Raw genomic sequence first — 22,809 nt, forward strand, 5'->3', positions numbered from 1 at the left:
CAAAAAAAACAAAAAGCAGAAAATGCATTCTGGAAAATAAAAAATAATGGAAAAAAGTGGGTGAGTTGGGGGGGTTGGATTGTTTCTTTTTTGCCCAAACTATTTAAAATGACACCAAAGCCACAAACCCAAAGGGGCACCTGTGTGGTCAGATCAGAAATGCAAAAATGAAGCCCGTAGGTTCCAAATAAAATGAATCACAGGAGAAAATGACTAGTGGTAATGACTACTATTTATGCAAATTATGTATTAACATCCAACAAGGCAGACACACATGAGCCTCCTAGAGCTACAAAAGTAAGTAAAGTCTTGTGCAATTTGTAGTGATCACACAGCCACCTCCCCAGATGACTGTCAAAATTCCTGTTTTTTACTCACTGGCTCAACATGGCTTTTCATAAATGATATATATTTTATCATTTGTCATTGCCTGCCACTGTTTGCAGATTAATTCCACTCCACTAGGTGGAGTCTTATGTCTTTCCAGACGACAACCTAATTTCTGAGAGAACCTATTACCTATGAACTTTGGATGTTACTTTATATAAGCACCACAGTCTACCTGTCTTGACTAACGGAGAGGTGGCAATTACTCAAATGCCTGCTTAAAGAAATCTTGAAATAACACATGAAGATCACATGTTGGCATGCTGCAATATGGGACTGTTCAGGAATACTATTACTGTACAGTTCTGTATGACACAGTTGTGTTTTTTTTTTAATCATGATGAAATTCAATCAAGAATACAGAGTAAAAAAATATCATTTGAATAAGTCACCATATCTCACACATGCCCAACAACTATAGATAAACAAAACTAATTTGCCAAACTTCTTTTAAATTCTCTGTGTGTATTCATAAATATTTTGAATATCTAGGATGCCCTTCCTTTCCAGGCATCCCAAAACACGTTACAGAAAATGAAAACTAGTATGAAAGGATTTCTTTCTATAGTCACATTTCCATTCACAACCACTGGAGTTAAATATGGCAACTATTCAATAGAAACAGCAAAACTGCATGCAGAATTTTTGGCAAAGAATGAGAAAAGAGCACTTTCATGAATGTGCTGAGAAAAATTATATAAGAAAATTTAGATACAGACGCTATATCAAGCTATAATCTCTGTTAGACTCCATCCCAACCCCTGCGAAAAGAATCACAAAACCTTATGACCAAAGCAAGAAGCACCTTGGTTTAATAACTCATCAGGCAGACAGCATCCCCACTAACACACGCTGACAGAGCATTTGTTTGGTAATATTTCCTAGCAGAAAGCTCCGTGCAGGCACTTAGCACTAACATGGGGCTCCTCAAGGGTCTCACATCCTCAGGTCAGGCCCTGCAGGGCCTGCTTAGCGTGGGTTCTGCTGTTGACAGATATCACAAGCTATTTAAGGCTACAGACATTTTGCCCTGATCGGCCATGTTTTTTGTAATATTTACTTCTCGTACATATGTCTGTAACTATGTATACGTCCCACAGAAGGTGAGGTTTAACAGGGTTAGCTTTGTTGGGGAAAAGGAGGTTTGGAGGAAAGGAAACAACTTTCATGTTTAGAAGATTTGAATCTAGTGACTGTCATAGGATGTAAACACTCTTCTGGGGAGGGAGGCTTTTCATTATGTTTCAGGAGTGCATAGAGTTTGGGAGAAAATCTGTATAAATAATCATCCCTCTGTCATTCAGCATAAATTTATGCACATGTGTGTGCACATAGTTATGTTTGGGAATACAAACTATCAAGTAGACATGCCACAGACTTCTAGACAACCTTTCACAAGCACTGATCTCACACAAAATCCATTCTATATTTAAATTTAAAATTTATTGAATTTTAATTATTTTTGATCTGTAGACTGCTTTGAGGAAAATCCTTCAATGACAATAGCTTACAAATCCAATTGTAAAACCAAACAGAAGCATCATCAAGGCCCTTTTCCACACGGACACCTGCCAAAGCTGAGTTCCTGATTTCTAGATTAGAATTCAACACTAAAGCCCATTCTAATATTAAAACCAGGTAATTCTCTATGTTGCATTAAATATGAAATAAAGAAATAAATAAAAAAGCTCTTGGTTCATTCTGCACATTTATTCATATTACGTGCATAGTGCTCTATAGATCTAACAGTGAATTATCACTTACTCATTAAGATCTTTATCTATAAAATTAACAAACCACTCCCCTTTTCATTAGATCAGGGTGATGATGTTTTTCGTTTGTTTGCTTGTTTTAAAAAGTAATGATATTATTTTCTCTGAAGATGCCTGTGATAGAAAATTTGTTTTACCAATGCAAGGCTTTCCAGGTTAATAAAACTCGCTTGGATTAACAGCTCAACAGCAGCAAATATTTTTGTAAATGTGCATTCAATCTAACTTAATCATTTTATTTTACTGTGGAAAAAGTTACTCATAAAAAAAAAAACACTCAAAATGTTCTTGGTAGGACTAAAGTTAGATTTACACATATGACAAGAATGAAATAGGCCAAAGAATGCTCCGTAATGTTCTGAACATCCCTTACTTTCCACAAGGTACTCAAGGGTAGGTGACACTATATTGTTACACCGGGGAAGCAGTCACTCGTCATTTTAAGATACAATTGTAGATTATTAATAAAATTATTTTAAAAGTACGGGTTAAATCCTTTTACCAATATACTGACATTCAGCTATCCGGTGCCATTTTTATAGTCCAAATAGATATAGTCCTAATTGCATAATGCCATTTTATCTGCTGAAGATAAAAGTGCCGATAAACAAAAACGCACATTAGGCAGGAGATTTTTCAGAATAGATTTTTTTTTTTAAATAACCCACTTGCATTAACAAAAGATTGCAATGGCTTCCAAATTATAGGGTGTTATTTTTAGTGGAAGTAGTTCAATATTCATATTGGAGCAGATGTAGCAGTTTAACAAAACAGCTCTTCAAATCCTGCACAAATTGAAAACAGGAAAACTGATTGCATTTTCTCTTATCACTTTCCTTTTCTGAATTGACACTTTTGGCCTTCTGAAAATTTACACATGGCTTTCATCTCAACAGCACCTGCTGATCAAACAGAAACCTAACATTTTCATGAAAATGGTATAAAGGACCAGTTTTCTTTTTACCATCTTAAAGGGCATCAGCAGTCCACTTGATGGCAACAATTGTTGAGTAGATGGCACAATCAGAATACATTTTATATTTTCATTACACTTACTCTTAAAAATGAGTTAAATCACCAGTGGCTCTTTCATATTAGCTCTTTGTCTGCTTTAAATTAATTTCAATCTCTACCTCTGCCTAACCCTGATGGGTTTCATTCCACAGTCTGCTGGATTTTAAAGAACATCTGAAAGACTTCAAAATAGTAAAGGATGTTCTATGTTCTGCAACCACTGGGCCTTCTTTATACATGTGTTTATATCATATAGGTTAACATATACCATTATGTATACACATGTACGTATTGCATAAATACTTTGCTTTTTACAATGCTTATATTGAGGTAAAAATGCATATTTACTATTCCTCAATATTCTCACTGCATTGAATCCCCTGACCACTGTCAATACAGCACATTGAGGATGGAGAAACCCAAAGTAAATGTATGTATTTTAAAGTTGTTCTTTGTTTGCTTGTACATCTTCAGAACAGGAGAAGGTCTAGCAGGTGCTCTGGAACTTGAGCATCAAGGCTGGGTTGAGATGTTGCCATTGACAAACATGGCAAACACACAAACAGCACAATCAGCAGTCCTTGGGCTCTTCCTGAAAAAGTTTAAGGTATAAAGTCATGTGTATAAAATATGAAACATAAGTACCTTGTTATCCTGTCTGCTTCTGAGTCTGTAAACTCTGAAGTGCAGCAGCAGGTAACAAGGACCATCTTCCCTTGTACATAATTCTAGGTGTAATTAAAGATACTCCTGAAACCTGCTACGTGTCAGCTTCTTAACTGATAGAGCCCTAACCCCTCTGAAGTGCTCTGCTGCCATCCATTACCATTCTGCTTCAGTGATAAGGTATCCTGAAGGCAGAGATGACATACTGTAATATATGTGCCACTCCAGACAGTTGGTTTGTGAATTTCAGTGTTTCATCATGCTCACTGAGGCAATCACAAACCTGAAATGTCAATATGTTCAGTCAATGGAAGTAAAATAATGGGGCTCTATTGTCTTACCCTATCGATCTGCTGCTGTCAACAAGAATACATGCCCCCCTGGCTTTAAACAAATTTTAATTAGGCTTTTAGTTACTGGATCATATCTATATATCTATCTGCACAAACACTTGACAAAGTGCAACAGTAATATAAATATTTCAAACTTCTGAATATATTTTAAAGCTAATTGCTTGATGTTGCTTTAAGAAATAATTGCTGATAAAGCCATTTGCTAAAACAATATGCACGCACACGCTTAGCATGCAAGTTGTTTTAATGGTTGGCGAGAATTGAAAAATCATGCACCGTCAAAGTCTAAAGGAAAAAAAGAAGAAAAAAAAAACCATATTTTCTATGCCTGCCGCATTTTGAAAGTTGAGGAGTTCCCACTGAAGCAACCCAGATATTTACACCGTGATTACACACACAGGCGTGACAGCAAGCTCCTGTCAGCATCCTCCCTCTGAGGAAAGCCACGCTTGTGGTAAAACAAACAAACATACCAAACCCAGCAGTGTAATTTCATGCCAGAGGGATGCCACGGTTCATCTTGACCCCAGCTGCCACCACCAAACCATCCAACAGCACTTGAGGCTGGAGCTGGGGTCTCCCTGTCCGATAAAATACCCATGCAAGCCACTTTCCCCCTCAGTCTACTGTTTGTAAAGCCATGCCTGTCACTGAGCTTTGGTGCCCCGTGCACGGCCTCCCTCCCTTCTCCTTGCTCGTACCAGGGGCTGCGGAGCCGGGGGAGTCCCATGGCCAGGAGTGGCGATTGCAATCCTGTGGCAGGGAAGGATGGAGGGAAGGATGGAAGCAGCAGCGTGGACCAGGCTTTGTGCGTGTTAAGTGCCCGTTACAGCTTATCAGTGACGGGTGGTGGCTTGCTGTGTCCCAGTGTCCCTGCGAGGCAGGGGGGAGCGGGCCAGCAGTGTCTATCAGGAAGAGTGCATTATCAGTGCGGCCCAGGTGGAGGCATGGTGGGTGTCAGGGAGCAGGAGCCACACACCAGCCCCAGGGGGCACGGCTCAGCAGCCCCTGGCCTGAGGGGAGGTGAGAGGGTGGCAGTGCTCTGGATGCAGCCTTTACTCTTTTTTCTCCCTCGCTTTGGGCAGCCACCGGCCCACCTCCGCTCCTAAAATTCTCCGGGACAAAGGCCCTGCCAGACCTCCTGGGACGTGCAGCACAGGGGCTCCCCAGCCGAAGGCAGCTTGATCCCCACCAAAACAATGCCCCCACGACGCCTTTCAGCCTACGTCATGGGTGACAGAAGACAGGTGCATCCAGCCAGGAGTGCTGCCCAGCCCCATTTTGGCCAAGCTGCCACCACAAGCCCCTTGGCCTGGCAGTAGAGTCCCAACAGCAGCCCTGCCTGGCCGCAGGTCACCGTCATCCACCTGAGGATGAATGATAGACCAGAGCAGGTCCTACAGCCAGCAGCTGAGATACTGAGAAAACATAAGTGTGTGATTTATGTTGACTGGATTCATCATAACTCAGTGTTATCGTGAGATAATGAGAAGGGAGAAACAGCCTGGCCTGCCAAACAAGGGCACAGCCAACCAGTAGAGTCACTGTACAAAAACAGTGTTAGTTGCTCAACTAACTCTGCACTTTCAGGTTTTAAAGTTTTAAATGTTCCCCCCTAAGAATTGACATTTATCAGTTAAAGGAATGCATATCCCTTACACGTCTGTGGAAAAGCAACTTGAAGGCTGCAATGAGGACAATGACAGCACACTGGAGTGAAACAAGCATTGTTCAGTGCAGAACTCCTTCCAAAATCACTCAGCCAAGATAGCAGTTTTTCCACAAGAAAAGAAATAAAGGGAATTTGACACATAATACAAAGTGAAAACCAGAACCTAGGTGGGGGAAGGGCATGTGTGTGAAAATCATGTCACTGCAATGAATGTCAGATAAAAAGGGGTCTGTCACAAATCCTCCACTAATCCAATAATGCGAAAACCTCTTGGTATCACTGAGACATTGCACAAGGTAATTTTTTTATTCTTCATAAGGCACTCTATATGTTTAGCCTTAGAAAGACAGCAATTTGTTAAATTTTCATATCATAAAACCAGGAATTTGATTTTCCTTTAAAGATAAATTGATTTTTATATGTAAAATTTACTACAAGCATTCCTCAGCCAGTATTTTTACCCTTAAGAAGGGCCACTTTTTGCTCAACTTCCTCCAGTTGTCAGTTGTGTGACAACCGTATTTAGAGGTAATCAGACAGGTCATATTACAAAAGTTAGTCAACTCATGTGAAACCTTAGCCCTTACACTTAACGATATGTCCGATGCATTTCCAGAGAAAAGTGACTTAAATTAATTCAACCTGCAAAGTACCACAGAGCTTCCTCTATGCATGTGTTCTTTCAAAATATTGTGTACAAATGAGAGATTGCTCTTCTTATTCTAAAGACGTTAAGGATTTTTTTCCTCACTCTCTCTCTCTCTGCCATGAACTAATTTAGGATCCATCAAATTCTCATCTTCCTGAGCCACAATGTGTGTCTTATATCTATGTTGGCCACCCCACCAGGCAATTTTACTACTGTAGTCACAATTCTCTAACGAAAAACTAATCCAGGATCCTTTCTAATGTAAACTGTTTGCTGCGAAAACACTCACATTTAAAAATAAAGCAATGTGTGGTAATAAAATAAATACAATCAGACTACAAATGTGTAACAGAAGTGGCGTTCCATAAGCACAGCTGTCTCAAAGTCCAAGCTGCAGGCTAGAAATCTTAATTTCAACTGACTCTCTCTTAATAATGGGTTACCTTCCTATAAAGCGTAAAGTCCATCTGCCCCAGGCAGATAAGTTTTGAAGCATTAAAATAGATAAAAATCTAACATTTTCTTTCTTGCATTGAATATGTGAATTCTAGTGTGCTATAATGTGAGAATTCCAACATATGACCATTATGGCATAATATCTCATAGCTCAGCTTGTCATTACTTCGCTTGTAATTCTTATGTTAATTATGTTCATAATTACTATAAACAGATGTGGTAGAAATTCATGTGACCTTTTACTGCAGAATGCATTTCTCACTCTTTCCACTTTGTTTCAGCAATATAATACCGAACGATAGGAAAGTATTTCGACACACTCCGTGTGCATGTGTGTACATATTTAACATGAAACCGTTTCTACCCCATATATTTCAGCCAAAGGACCACCTATGTGCCAGGACATTGACGTGAAAGTGATGGTAACTGAGAAGTTGACCCTGAAACATACGCCTAAAACACTGGGCCTAAAGTGAACCTTTTTGGCTAAACCTAGCAAAAGCCACAATTGAAGCCTAGGACATAAATGGAGCACTGCATTTTTATTCAGCACCTTTGTTAATGCAGCAGTATCCTGTTTTACAACTACAAGTACATGACAGCCATACAGCAATTTATTTTACTCACAGCCCAACCATCACCGTCTGTACACAAAACACATTTACAATAAAATCACTATGGATTTCATTAAGAGAAAGCCTACTCGAATTTCATTTCTTTGGACCTAATCTATAATTAGTGTGGACAGACAGGTGCAAACCCTTCTCCTCTACAGATGGCTACTGGAAATGGTGCAAAATAGCTCCTTCTGTTTAAACAACACACAGATAACCTGCTCTGCTCTTATCACTTACAATTACCTCCATTATACTGAACTAATGTTTACTTTAATAAAACGTCCACTGTTCTTTAAACGTTATTTGGAAACTTTCATATCAATGGCAGGAAAAAAAAAAGAAAAAAAGGAAGATGGAAGTCAATGTCTTTCAGATGAAAATATTTTGAAGAAAAAAATAAAAAGCCTTTTGAAAGGGCAGGATATTTTGACTTTGATTTTTACATCTGCTGATCATTTTTCTTTACCCATGAAACCACAGAATATACTACTTCTTGATGTATTTATGCTACCATTTATTAAGCTAATCAAGTTTACAGTAAACAAGAACAAAATAACTGCAATTTTAAAGCAGTTCTATGAAGAAGTAACATTTATGTGGAAAAACAAGTCCCTTTCCATTAAAACTTCAGCATTTAACTCTTTTAGATCTTTCATATGAAAGAAGGTGAAGGAAATGAAATCTGGAAGCCAATGTTTTAAGAATTTACACTCCCAGTCCTTACACTAAATTAAGCATCAGTATAAACTTGTATAAATATTCTAGGTTGCTATTAAAAGCTGTATGAAAAACAGCAGGCTGCTACTAAGTACGTGGCTCAAAGTTTTTAAATTCATTTTGATTTAAAATAATTTCTTTTTGCAGTTCTTCAGACAAACCATGAAAAATAACCTATTTACAACACCGAGTTCACGTTTTATTTCAGCTGATAAAGCTTCTTGATCTCTGCATGACAACTTAAGTTTCTGCAGAACAAAGAACATGATCTCCCCCCCAATCTAACAAATCTGAAGCTCCTGCAATAGCAACATACTAATATCCTTATTCAATTAGCTAAAGATTTAACAGTAATGGACTGTGGCAAGTGGATTTGAAAGATGAAAATGACAATTGCAAGCCCTTTCTCCCATCACCCCCAATGCAAATACTGCAGATGCCTATTTCATCCAAAGTGTCTGGCAATGAGGGGTTTGCAGGCTGCATGGTACCTCAATGAAGTGAGCTTCACATTCAATGCCTGTCGTCTGAAGTTCATTTCAGAGAAGTGAGAAACAGGATTTGACAGGGAAGAATGTCCTGAACTGACTAGCCACTGGCCAGCACTCCAGGTGGAGCTATTTTTCTCCCCTTTATTCTATAAACAATACTTCTAGTATAAAACTCCATGTGCGCACAGGCATACATAGTGTTAAGCATATACAGATGAGATGCCGTGTGATGTTTTACTGGTCCATTATTTAGGCAAGAAATGAGTTAACGTTAAGGTGGTCAGAAATGGTAGAAGGCAATGTTTTACTTGAAAAGATTTTGGAAACTATTTAAAAGCTCAAAGCCTTTGAAGAAAAACAACTCGTGCAGCAGTTGCCAGGAAGCAGTGACCTAACACTGCTGTCTGCATTCCATTACAAACAGAATGGTTCTTGTCTCCTCCAGCCCGCTCCCACCATCCTGCGATGCAGGGCCAACGTCTTGCCGCTATCTCCCCTACGCCTGGCCTGGCTTCAGCTCGCCCGAGCATCTGCGGGCTTACGGGTGGGGTGGGTTTTTGGTGGGGCTTGGGGTTTTTCTTCACCCTGGGGCGTGATTTGAGATTTCCGTGACGGAAAGGAAAAGCGATGCAGGAATTGAAAGTAGCAGCAATTACACTGCGAGTTCAGATATGATATAACTGACCTGCAAAAAGTTGTCAGTTATCAAATACACCGCAGCCTCCTAACTGAAAACCTTGACAGCGAGCCTGCGGTGTATCTCGCAACTAATGAAGCCTTTGCCAACTTCGTGTTTTCACAGACTGCATGGTTATGAATAAGCCATGTTCAGATCCTTTTCCTAGTATTTTTGTCGATTGAAGGGGAGCCCCAGAAACACCTACCGCTAAAACCAGACCGTGTAAACAAGATAGACTAACTTTCTTCGCATTTGACTGTGCTGAAGGAAATTCCCTGATCATATTGGATTTCCTAAGGAAATCAGCCCAGAATAAACTGAATGAGGTTTTCAGACTTCTCATGGAAAGGTCAAGCATCAGCGTTAACAACCATTAGAAACCAGTTTCAATCTGCTCAGTTGCCCAGAGTCACTGAAACTGTTATCAGAAGAGCAGAGCAGAAAACCTGGACAATAGAATTCAAATCTAACTCCTTTCATGTCTTGCCTCAAACTACACTTAACAAAGTTGCTTATTTAAACTTCCCATCGCATCTGTCAGGATGCAGAAACAGAGGAAATGTAAGGCTACAAGGGTATAATTAAATCAATTATATTCACCCTTAGCCCTACCATACTGTGTTTACAAATACAATAATTCTAGCTACATGTCAAAAGAAAATATTTTCTGAGTCCTTCAAAAAGCATGCAAGTATTACTCTAAGTTGAAAATAAGTCAAAACAGATTAGTAGACCAAAAATGGGGAGGGGAAAAAAAAATAAAAAAAATCCTGCTTTGGTCAGCAACTCAGACCACCATCAGGGGATAAATCAATTTGCAGCAGCTGTGGACAGCCATTTAAGTCTGGGGCCTGAACAGATTAATTAGGGGAAGCGATGTTAAAAGTTAAAGGGGTCAGAGTTACATTAAGCCCAGGAATATTTGCCGGAGCAAGCCCTCGGCTGTGCCTTCCCAAGCCTCCGAAGGGTCCCTTTAGGCAGTCGGGGGCCGGACGGGCGGCGCTGGCCGTGCTGGGGCGGCCGGCGCGGCGCTTCCTGTGGCTTTAGGGGTGAGCACCCACCTTCACCCCGTGCCATGCCTGCCACCGAGGGCGACCTGCCGTCCTCTTTGCTCTGCGGAGGCTAACTCGGGGACAAGGCGTGCCGCACAGCCCGGGCGCACCGAGCCGCTTCCAGCCCAGCCGCGGCCGGCAGCGGCAAAGTTGCGCGGCTCTTTTTAGGACGGGTTTTGCTTTCTGCGGCTCTGCGGATCGCAGCCCGAGCAGAAGGGGCAGCCCCGGCCAGCTCCCCGCCAGCAGCAGGCTCCAAGAGACGCCTCCACCCAGGCGGGCAGCGCCTGCCGCGGCCCCGGGCACCGCCGGCTGCTGGAGCGGCCAAAGCCGGCGCCGAGCTCCCGGCCGGGGCAGCCCCGGCCCCTTCTCCCCCCTGTCCCGCTGCCTACTTTCAGTTTCTCTCTAACGCTCTGCAGGAGCAAAGGGCAATGACAATCCGACCGCTTCTGCTCGCCTACAAGTCCCACGCGGATGCCCCGGCTAGGGTCACAAGTCCCTTCTCTCCGCTAGCCCCGGTGTGCCCAGCCTCCTAACTTTGGCACTAACAAAAGGGTTCCAAGTCGCCCAAAAGTCCCAGGCTCATCTGCGTGGCCGGGAGGATGGTTTTCGTCCTTCAGCCCCCCTATCGATAGTGTTTTACCAATGTATGGAATCAGACCCTCCAGCTCAGACAGAGGAGATGCCACATTCACATTGTATTGCAGTTTTGGAAATGCAATCCCTAACGCTACCCTGTCGTTTGGGGAAGCGAGATAACTTCCAAAAATCGGTGTGCAATTAAAGGCGGCGTTCACAGCCCGAAATATTTCTTGCAAAATAGCCTGAAGTGATGTTGCCAGTGCTACATAATCCCGTGATTAGAATGGAACAACAACAGCAAAACCCCACCAGAAATATTTTAGGCACTCCGGTTCACATTGGCTAGCTCAGTGATCTGGAGAGAGGGAAGGCAGGAAAAAAAAAAAAAGGAAAAAAGACGAGTCCTAAATCGAGACAGAAACCCAACGCTGCGTGCTTCAGAGGGCTGTTTTCTTGCAGGAGCGGGTGCTTCGCTTCCTGGGCTTTTGAGAGATCCGGGGTGCGAGGTGGCGAGCGGGGGGAGAGCGGATGGGAAGCTGCATGCAGAGCTAGCCGTGCCCGGCCCGTCGGCAGCCCCGGCCCGTCCGGGTTAGTCACAGCCCCGAGCAGCCCTAGGGGTAAGGGAAAAGGGGAAGAAAAGAGGGGTTCGGGTGTCTTCCCCCCCCAGCCCCAACCCCAGCCCCAGCCCCAGCCCCGCGCCCCGTACTCACACTGCAGAGGACCGGAGATTCCCACCATTCGCCACGGGCTGCGAGCTGCAAATAAAAGTTCCCGTCCTGCTCGGGGGAGAGCCGGCAGCCCCGGCTGCTGGAGGGGCGAGGGGGTGGGAAAGGGGAGAGCAGCGCGGCGCGGCTTCCCTGCCCAGTCCAGATGATCCACGTCCACAAAAGTCAAAACGAGCTGAGGAGAAACTCCAGCTGCTCTTCCCCCCTCCTCCCTCTCTCTCTCTCGCTTTTTTTTTTTTTTTTTTAAAGGAGGATCAGCTCGAGAGAGAGCCTACTGGTTCCAAGGGAAAGCACGAGAACCAAAAAATCAAGTCTCCAAGCCGCGATAGCGAAAGCCCAGGTCCTTCTCCTCCTCCTCCTCCTCCTCCTCCGCAGCCAGCCGTGATGTGGAGCGCAGGGAGCCGCCGCTGTCAGTGGCGGGGGCTCTGCCTGGCCCTGGGCAGCCGACGCATAGCTCTGCCCCGGGCGGTGCCGAGCCGGTGCCGTGCCGAGCCGAGCCGAGCCGTGCCGAGCCGCCCGAGGATGCTCCGCGCCCGGCTCCCCCACTAACAGGCACCTCGCGAGGCAGGCAGCATACTGCCGGCAGCCGGCCCGGCCCCGCTACCCAGGTGCAGGGGGGGAGGGCTTAAAGCAGTGGGAGGTGATAGAGGTAGGAGACATCTGTGTCGTGAGGAGGTTAGTGGGGGTCAAGTATATGTTAACAATAGGCGAGCGCGGTCCCTCTCGGGCAGCCTGCCTGCTCTTTCTTTCTCTCGCTCGCTTTTACCGGGTGGACATCTAACTTGCTCCCTAATGATGCCTCCCCGGCTTTAAGAGTCCAGACTGCCCTGCAGTAACCCAAGACAAACACTTTCTCTAGCCATCTGGAGAGCTCCTGGCTGCTCTGCCTGTGTCTCATCACTGTGTGAAGAGACAGCAGCGCTAGAAATCAAGCCACTCTCAGATCTACTCTCTAATCCCCTTCTGTTAGCTGATTTCCAGTCAGACTGTTTGCTTTCGCATTAGATAATAGCCTTAGAGAAAACAATTATCATTTTCTTTTTCCCCTTGTTTTTCGTTCTTTATAAAGTACAGTATCGAGGAAGGCCTTCCTCTCTCTCTCTCTCTCTCCCTCTCTCTCTCTTTTTAAAAGAAATTTATAGTCTTTCATGGCTTGCAGAACCCAGATGCAATTTCACACTTTCCTGGAAGGGGATTCTGGATTCTTCTAAACACAGAAACGCGATCACAACTGCAGTGGAAATTAATTACTATCATCTACAATTAATAGAAGAGTGCTACCATTTGACTTTGTGTTTCATTACATAATCATTTCAGCAGGCATCCATATATTTTCTGATTCATCAGTTATTCCCTTCTATGTCTCTCGGAGAATATTATTGTCAGTGATGCAACTTACGGTGAACTGGTATTTTGCTGTCATGTTGACACTGTATGAAAAAGGCATCTCCGTGGAAAAGCACATCAACTTCATACAGAGAGGAAAAAAAGTGTTTTTTTTTTTTTTTTTTTTTTTTTTTTTTCCCAGGGTGCAGATAATTGATTGGATCTGTCAGAACTGCCTGGGCATTTAGCTTTTTTTTTTTTTTTTTTTTTTTCAAATGGCAAATGTTAGGTAAAAGCATTAGCGTATAATAAACTTCTCATCAGCCTGCATTGTTTATTACTGTACGTACGTGTGCATGCGCACACACACATATGCTATAGGTCTGATCTTGCAAATTTGCAAGTGCCTAATTTTAAGCACTTAAATAGACCTATTGAATGCAAAGTAACTTTACATGCATTTACGACAGGCCACATACACGTTCCTGGAAAGGACATTTATGAGCATCATTTATCCACCTCTGTGACGAGCTTTGAAAATTTGGTTGACTCTGAAAATATGTTTAAAATAAGTTTTATGATCTGGATAAATCTACCTTTTCTACAGATAGCTACACAGAGCTCTAATGAACAGATTGGCATAGAGTAATAAGGGGTCAAGTTTACCTTGAAGTAAATTCAGCTCAGTGGAGCATAAATTGGGACATGTTTTGTTCTACAGTGATTTCAATTTACAAAAATGGTGAGAAGCCACAAGCCTGGCATTGATTTTTGATTTAAAAGCTAACTGTTTTACAGCAGTCTATTTCAAGGCCAAAATAGTTGGACAATCTTTAAAAAGTATTTTCAAATATTTTAAAATAATCTAAAAACAGCACCTTTTCCAGGACTACCTTTGTGTGCTGCAGATCTAGAAACTTTAGTTGAGCCTGCAGATCTTTGTGGTATGATAATTTCATCCCCATTGTTGAATATGTAAGCTGAAAAATTAATAAGAGATTTGCCAATGGTCACAGAGCACTTTTTGTTGAAGTGTCAGGGGTTGAATACTGAGTCCTAATTTTTAGCATAAAGAAAAAGAAAAGAAAAAAAAAGGGGGGGGGGAAAAACAAACAGCACTTACCTCTGGCTTGTACCTTTAGTCTGAAAGATCAATGGACTTTCTAGGTATTATCTTCCAAAATAGGGAAGGAAGATCATTTAGAAACTCTGGAAACTCTAGTCTGAGCTATCAGCTATTAAATATCCACTTACAAATTGACTAAAGTTTACATACTTTTGTTTTCTCTTTCCATAATGAGAATAATACAGGAATTACCTATTAAAACACCAGCCCTGGCTCGTATGGCACAGCATTTCCCATTGTGCCAAGTAAGGACAAAGCCTGCTCAGATAGCAAAGTGTAGCAGAGAGTGGTAAATACAGACTCCCTCATGGTAACTATACTTCCCCCAGACATGCTGGGAGAATAAATTGACACGATTCCTAAATCATAAAAGATCGTAACTGTCAAATATTGTCATTATATTCCAAAGCTGATGACTGAAGCCTGGCTTATTGCAAACTTCTCTTACCCATACCTTTTTCTTCTCTCTATTTATTTCCTGGAGAAAGTAGATATGTTTTAGTGAAAAAGGAAAAATAAACATGTTCTTTGAAAGATGAATTCATGTTTCAGGAAGAAAAAAAATGCAGCCTCACAGTAGACCTCACAAATACTTGGTAACTTTACACCCTGCAGATTTTTTCTGCAGACTGTAGCTGCCATGTCTGATTTGACATATGAAGGATTTACACTGTGTATCGCTGTGTGACATTGTGTGAGAGAAAGGCTGGTAGAAGTATAGTTGCACATGGAAGTCAGAAATATCCTGCTAGGCTGTCCAAATCTGACTGTATTTTGATTGTACATAGACGGATCAAATGTTCAAAGCTGAAGCATGGCTTGCTCTTTGCTGTGAATAATTATATTATGGGCAGTCATCTGCACTGAAATTCTTGGAACAGAATTTCTATATCAACTCACCTCACCGCTGTTTAAAAATAGAGACAAGTATGTCCCTCCTAATTGTCACTGCCTTGCAACTCCGAGTGTCAAACATTGTCACACATCCCTGTCCAGAATCTGCTCAAACACTTTTCCACTCAAACTGTGCAGACTTGAAGTCCACGCCTGTTTTGCCAGTGATGTCTTTCCATTAAGCAACTTCCATTCCTGAAAGGCTCTCTTCCATCCTCCAGGAAGCACACGAGAATCTTCCTGTTTGTTTCATTTGGGGCTGGATTAGTCCTTAGAGTACGTATAGTGGCTGGATTGTGGCTGCTGCAGCCCTCGTTCGACAAGCACTCATTTTGACTGAGTGGCACAATAAACGTTCATATAAAATTAAATAGTCAGATACAATGTTAAGCTGGATCTCTGGCGGCTTTAATTTATAAGCCTTCCCCTTACCCATGCCTTTCCCTTGAATTTACAAGTGTATTTTACATGTTAGCATGGGCCACAATTTGTTTTCATCTCCTGCTGGTTGCGTACCTCTTGCAGGTCACACGCTCCAGAGGACTGCAGAGGGAAGGAGGCAGCTGCACGATGAGCATCAATGTTAACAGATACTTTCTTTGGAAAATCCTTCATGGTTTGGCCAGGGTACAGGCTAAATCCTGCCTTTACCCTGTGCATCAGGATGAGCGTTTGATAAGAGGAGCAGAAAACGTGCAGCAGCGGGATAGATCCACCCTTTAGTATGCAAAGCATGTCCACTAGGTGATGTACATGCTGCAAGAGCTGCCATATCACCTGCTTGTCTCCCTTCATGCTATTGTTTACCCTCTGCTTTTGGTCGTGATGAAAACATATTAAGTTCCTTCCAAATCAAAAGAAAGAGGCTATCTACTTTCAGGAGTTTGCAAGCTCCACGCTGATGTATATTTTGATGTCTTCTCCTTGTTTAATGTGATAGATTTTAGCCTTGCTTCATGTATATTTATTTGGGGAATTCCTTAATTAAATTCTATGCTAAGGACATTTTTTGCATTCTTCTTTACCTTTTGACATTGTCAGAACTCCTAAAAACCCTTTACTGTCATGCCATACTGAAGTACTTTGCACAAGTATATATGCACTGTGACAGAGAAAGAAAAGCTGGGTTATTTTGGATCACATAAGCAAAAGATCACATAAGCAAAATTTATATATTGATGGTCATTTGCAGGAATGCCAGCTTTGTCACAACAGTCACTTATTTTTGGGAAAATATGGCTCCTTATTTAAAAAAAAATCTTCTTCACAAGAAAAAAATCTACTGGTTAAATATAGCAGCATCAACAAAAAGAGGGAGAAAAATATTTTGAAAACTTTCACAGACGCAAAAAGCTTATCTTGTCTTAATCTGTTTCATATGATTTATTTATACAAATAAATATATGTTAAATATTTATTACATGAATATTTAATCTTAAATGTATTTTAAAATAGAAAATATTTATTTTTAGTGCTGAGATTTTTTTTTCTCTGCTGAAAACAAAATGATAGGTTGTATTGGAATAATGCAGGCTCAGAGCTTCCTCTGTAACAAACACAAAAACACCAAAATGAGAAGAATGAATTCCATTTTCCATCAGTGCCAAAGAGCAGGAAACATTTTGCTGTTGAGGTTCCTGGAAGCAGTAAGTGCTGTGTTAACTGCCACGCAGCACACGCACACACTCACACAGGGTACCTCACCGAACCAGGAAAACCATTGCCCTAACGCACATGCATCCAGTTCCTTAACTTCCCACCTGCTGGGCAGCCACCTGCAATAAGCAATCGTGGTCTGTTATCAGACAGGAATAAAATAAGCAGCCACAAAGCTGTTTACCTAAACACCACGAGAAGTCCCCCAAAAGCTGAGCTGCAGGCAGGGTTGCTCATGCAACCTCCAAAGGACAACACGTTCCCTAAATATACCTACTGTTTAACAGCAAGCATCTGCAACATACATAATGGTGAGCATGAATAAAATATTCTAAAGTAATGGATCCAAGGTGGAGGAGCTAGTCCAGGTTTCCTTCTGTGCATACACAGCTCCTCAGTGCTAGGTCTCCTAAAAAGTCCGGTGGCAGAAGGGTAACAACGTAACTCTCTTATCTTTTCCACTGACATGTTGACAGGACATTATTCCACTTACACATGAGCTTAAATTGGGAATATAACTGTGTTTTCCTGCTGGCTACAACTAAGCAATATACTGACAGGGCTGCTGAATCGAAGATCTGGCTCATTCAGATTTCATGAAGTGAAGTGAAGTCCTCTTTTGGGATAGCAGATCTCCAAATCTCCAACAGCAAATGAAACCAAAGTGGACTAGTTGGGAACTTTATTAATATTGTGACCTCAGGATGATGCAACTGAAATCACATTTTCTATACCCCCACAACTACTGTTTATATTTACATCAAACCAAATTAAACAAATATATATTTTAAAGCCTACACCTGGGAAATAATAATAAAAAAACCTGTTCTTGAAGGCTGTTTTTGTTATGGTGATTACTTCAAAATGCATATGACTTTTTTTAGTCTGGAAAACTGTGTCAGAGGTCCATAAATAATACTCTAGAATATGCTTAGATAAACTATTCTAGTTTCATTTACATTGTATTTACGATTATGTACATACCTACATGTTTTGACTATTTGTATGCTCACAACTGAATTTATACTTTGCCTTGCCTTTGTGATTATTTTATAACCCACAAGACAATAATTTAAAAATCAAGGTTTAACTACAGTGTAGTGCACCACTTAAGGTGGAAAAAGAACATATATTAACATAAAGTAGGTATTTTAATTTATTAAAATAAAATAACAAGTATCATAGCAAACAAAGACGATACTTCAAAGTTTCAGGCTGCTGTGGAAAAAACTCAGCTAGATAATCAATTCTGATATTACTTCACTTGTTGGGCTCTATTTAAAGCCTGGTTTATTTTTAGAAAGAAACTGATGAGATCTAGTTTGCTCAGGGATAGTTATTTGCAGATCAATAGCAACTTAAAATGTTGTCTCATGCACATCATTACAGGGAAGATGCTTTGATACATCAGTCACTTATTACATCTGCTCTCAGACAAACAGGAAAAGTAGCAGTACTGAAAAAAATGGAGTCTTGTAGAAGACAGAAGCCATTTTCCCCCTTTCATTGACAAAAGCTTTTTTTTTTTAAAAAAAAAAAAAACTTTTAAAGATGAAAGTTAAAAGGATATTGGAAATAAATAAACCATAATGCAGAGAGGGCAAAGTACAGTGTGAGAAATATTGTTTATAGAACAAAAAGGAAATAAGCTTAACACTTTTAACTCTACATAGTGCAATTCAAAAATTGACATTTTAAAGGGGAAGTAACAAAAATGCTGGCTGTGAATGAATCTGCCTAAGAAAACCCAAGTTACACAGTTAAAAAAATAAAGAGCTAAATTCAGCCACCTTTAGCTGAACAGAGTAGCAAGCAGTTCTGATGTGTTCTCTGTCAGCTCATTGGAACTTTCCTTGAAATAAGGTGCTGCTGCATGTGTCAAAATCTCATCCAAAGTGCCATTATAATTTATTGCCCGTCTACAGAAACAACCTGATTCTGTCTCACTGAAATAACTGACGTGTTTGGCCACTGATTTCCTAGGAAAGGATCACAACTAGAACGTTCACAGACCTTATTGCTAAAAATACTCTCCTTTTCAAATCACATGTTTTTAGCTCAAACTTCTTCCCTTCTACACAATTACTTGCCTTTTAACCACGGGCAAAAAAAAAGTAAACAGTATGTATTTGATAGTTGCATCCTACATAACAGAAACCAAGTAAGTCAAATTTAGAAGGCCTTTTAAAAAAGCTCAGAAGTAGAAACTATCTTTATACTACAAGACAAAAACGTGAAAACATGTAAAGGACTAATTTGCCTTATCTGACTTGCATTTGTCTTGCACAGCTTATTAACTGTGTCTTCAAGCCATCCAAGAGATCCAACAAGATGAGACTACTGAGCCACTCTCATCACCGTCAGGACATGGTGCTGCCAAAGAGCCCCTGCCACCTTGCAAGCAGTTAGAAGAACTTGACGTACAAGCCTTTTGGAAAGTTCCATAGCAGAAATGCACTGTTTCTGACTAAATATTTACATTTCTGATATCACTCTGGCATCTGAGTGGGAAAGGGTAACAATATCTGCATTTTAGAGAAGTACACAAGTGGAGGTTGGCTCGTGGTCTTGTAAGCGTGAGATTTCCTTTGCCAGCAGCTGAAGAGAGAAGTTACAGCAGGTTCTGATCTTCAGTTCTGATGTGGAAAATCTGCAAGGGAAAGAAAGAAAAAATAAATAAAAATCAGATTTTAAATTAGAGGTGGTGAATTCTTTTATTTGTGTTTGGTAATACAGCTTGATGTTGGGGTTGTCCCAGATCTGAACCTAGATAATGTGTTCTCCTTGCTGCTCTCATAACTGTTTTTAGTTAAAACAAGCTAAAGGCATCAATCCCATTCTCTGAGTGATGGAGGCTGGATGTGGTGTTTTGGAGGTTGCTCCACATCACGAATGTTATTGAATTAGTCTTCACAGGAATTGCATATCTCACAGAGTATCAAGCTCAATATATATATATTTATATATATATATACACACACATTTGCTTTTCTATGGTCTACTCACTTGTAGAATGAGTGGGACACAGGATATCCCCCAACTTAAAAAAGTTAACTAGATAGATAGACAGACAGACACAAAAAAAACAAAACCCCAACCAAACAACCAGAATTTTTCCTCCTCCACACCCTGCTTTAGCTATTCTTTCCCAAAGTCTCCTAAGGAATGTTGTATATGAGAGCTCTTTGAATTATATGTTTCTTTTGTTTCTTTGTTATCAAGAGATTTATGATTTTACTCCATGGTTTTGGAGCTACTTGCTTGGAACTAATATACAATATTCTGTGTCACTGCATGGCATATGGGTAAGTATTAGCGTCTGTAATGTATCTTTTGTAATAACTTAATTTCTAATATGCATATTACAATTCTGAGAGATGAGATACAGGAAACTTGAATTGAGTTGTTAATTAGAGACAATTAATCTCAGACTTCACAGACCTCTCTGCCTACTGAAACAATGGATGGCCAGGGTAGTGGTCAGTCACTGAGAAATAAGTGAGCTAGCACTGTTAGATCACTGCAAATACATTACCAATTGTGCATAAGCCATATACAACTAATTTAACCTGTCCAGTTTCTGCAGTGATGTGAATTGTCAAAAAGGCACCAGTTTATCCTGTGGCCTCAACGACCACTTCTACTGACAAACTGATCTCCATAAGTTTTCAGTTTCCAGCCTATTTTGCAGTAGGGGAATATGTCTTTATTTCCAAGGCATGAATGATCTCTACAGTCTAAACAATACTTTATTAATAACACAGGTATCATGAGGCTGTCATTAGACATTATCAAGACCAAGAATATACTGTATTGTTCTTTTGTGTGCCCATATGGTTTCCCAATATTCTCTCTCTATTGGATTGTGCTTGGTTTTGGCATCTGAAAGCTATCTGGAACAATATGCTACAGGTTTCCAATCATGTCCATGTAATTGGAGTAGCACCATACCAAGACCATAGCTGCTGGCATCTGCTGAAACAGCTGTAGAGTTAGAAACATCACAAAATGCCAGAACTGAGGATGTAGTCACTACAGTCTTTAAACCCTCAAAAGCACATTCCTATTCTTTATCCCCTTTCTTTTCAATGTCTGTTCTAAGCAGTTTATAAAAGAGATTGGCCTTTTTAATGAGAGGTTAAGTATGAATTTGCTTCAGATTTTATCATGCTGATGAGCTACGCTAGTTCTGATGCATTTTTATATGGTGGTATTTCAAATATAGCCTTGATTTTTTCCTGCCTCCATTTTATTCTGTGTCAGTGATATACACTGACAGAGACTGCCATAGCCTGTATCTTCCCGTTTCTATCAAGCAACTTCAATCACCTTCCAAACTTGTGTTAATGTTTCAAATGTTTCTCTAACTCTCAGTAAACTACAATTATAATGCATTCCTTCTAAAGCTTATACAAACTTCTTTGGAATCATTCAGATGTATCTACGATGCCAAACTGATTGCCAATACTATGTTTTCTGAAAGGCGTCATCATTTCAGCATTGTCATGATGAAGTGGATCTTGTCCAAATCTTTACCTGCATCTTTCAAGGACACTGGCTTATCACTTGATTCATAATTATATCTTCTTGCTGACAAGAATAGGCCAAGGAAAGAACTATTAAGTCTACTTCTGTGATACTTTCACAATTGATAACAAAGAAGCAAACCAAAATATCAGCTCAGTTTCCTATCATCCTGCAAAGATTTCTTTTGAACTATGGGAAATACAACTTTAAGCATGAGAAAAACATATATTGCTTCAATTGTGTTAAACCTTTTTTTTTTTTTTTCTGAATTTGACAGATTTCATCAAAGTGGCCTTGATTCTTCTGTGTACTGTGCAAAACCTACTTGAAAGACTGGCTTGTAGTGATGGTAGTAGGGAAAAAAGAAGTCACCAGAAAATATTCTTTGCCAAATCATAGAATCATAGAATCATAGAATGGCTTGGGTTGGAAGGGACATTTAAGGTCATCTAGTTCCAACCCCCCTGCGATGGGCAGGGATGCCACCCACTAGATCAGGTTGCCCAGAGCCTCATCCAACCTGGTCTGGACCACCTCCCGGGATGGGGCATCCACAGCTTCTCTGGGCAACCTGTGCCAGTGTCTCACCACCCTTACAGTGAAGAATTTCCTTCTAACACCTAAACTAAATTTCCCCTCTTTTAGTTTAAAGCCATTCCCCCTTGTCCAGTCACTATCTGGCTGAGCAAAAAGTCACTCTCCATCTTTTTTATAAGTCCCCTTTAAGTACTGAAAAGCCACAATTGTCACCCCAGAGCCTTCTCTTCTCCAGGCTGAACATCCCCAGCTCTCTCAGCCTTTCTTCACTTGGAGAGGTGCTCCAGCCCTCTGTTCAACTTCATGGCCCTCCTCTGGACCCATTTTAATAGATCCACATCCTCATTTCCTCTCTTCTCCTTTCCTCTCCTTTCCTCACCTTTCCTTGTCTTCTTCCCCTCTTTGTTTGATTTCTTTTGTTTATTCACTTTTTCTTTTCTTTTTGTCTTTTTCTTTTTATCTTTTTCTGTCCTTCCTTCCTTCCTTCCTTCCTTCCTTCCTTTTTTTAATTTACCTTGGCTTTCAACTGAAAGATTTCCATGAGGTGTATTTGTCAGTTCTTTAAAATCCTACATATCAGGCACTCTCTGATGTATTCATTTCTGTTGGTATCAAAGCCACAAGTCTCTTTGTATTCATTTTGAATCTATCAAGACTTAAATCACATCAGAATGTGCTTATCAAATGTGTTAAGGGCAATGTCTTAGCATCACCTTCCTTTAGAAGGACAAATTATTTATAAATATTTTCTACTTCACTTCATATTGGATAAATTGACATGTTATATCAGTGGTATATCACCACCCTTTGCACTAAAGACTATGTCTCTGCTCCTTGTGCTAAGTTTTTTGTAGCACTAATTTCACACATGCCATTTGATTATAATCACAGCTGGAAATCTGGACAGCATTACA

General features: G+C 40.7%; 1 protein-coding gene across 3 annotated transcripts in view; it reads right to left on the bottom strand.

The window, feature by feature from the left end:
- The window catches only part of RUNX1T1 (RUNX1 partner transcriptional co-repressor 1), a 113,386-nt gene extending 100,961 nt beyond the window's left edge, over positions 1-12,425 (bottom strand). Inside the window, exon 1 of one of the 3 annotated variants that reach the window (XM_035546328.2) lies at positions 11,815-12,425. In XM_035546328.2, the coding sequence (XP_035402221.1) occupies positions 11,815-11,842 (28 nt within the window). In that variant the 5' untranslated portion in view covers positions 11,843-12,425. Of the gene's footprint in view, positions 1-11,413; positions 11,662-11,814 lie in introns of those variants that run through there. The other 2 variants (XM_035546327.2, XM_035546329.2) reach the window with 2 other exon arrangements.
- Positions 12,426-22,809: the final 10,384 nt, after the last annotated feature.

This window comes from Cygnus atratus, chromosome 2 (genome assembly GCF_013377495.2).
Source record: "Cygnus atratus isolate AKBS03 ecotype Queensland, Australia chromosome 2, CAtr_DNAZoo_HiC_assembly, whole genome shotgun sequence".
NCBI classification, from domain to species: Eukaryota; Metazoa; Chordata; class Aves; order Anseriformes; family Anatidae; genus Cygnus; species Cygnus atratus.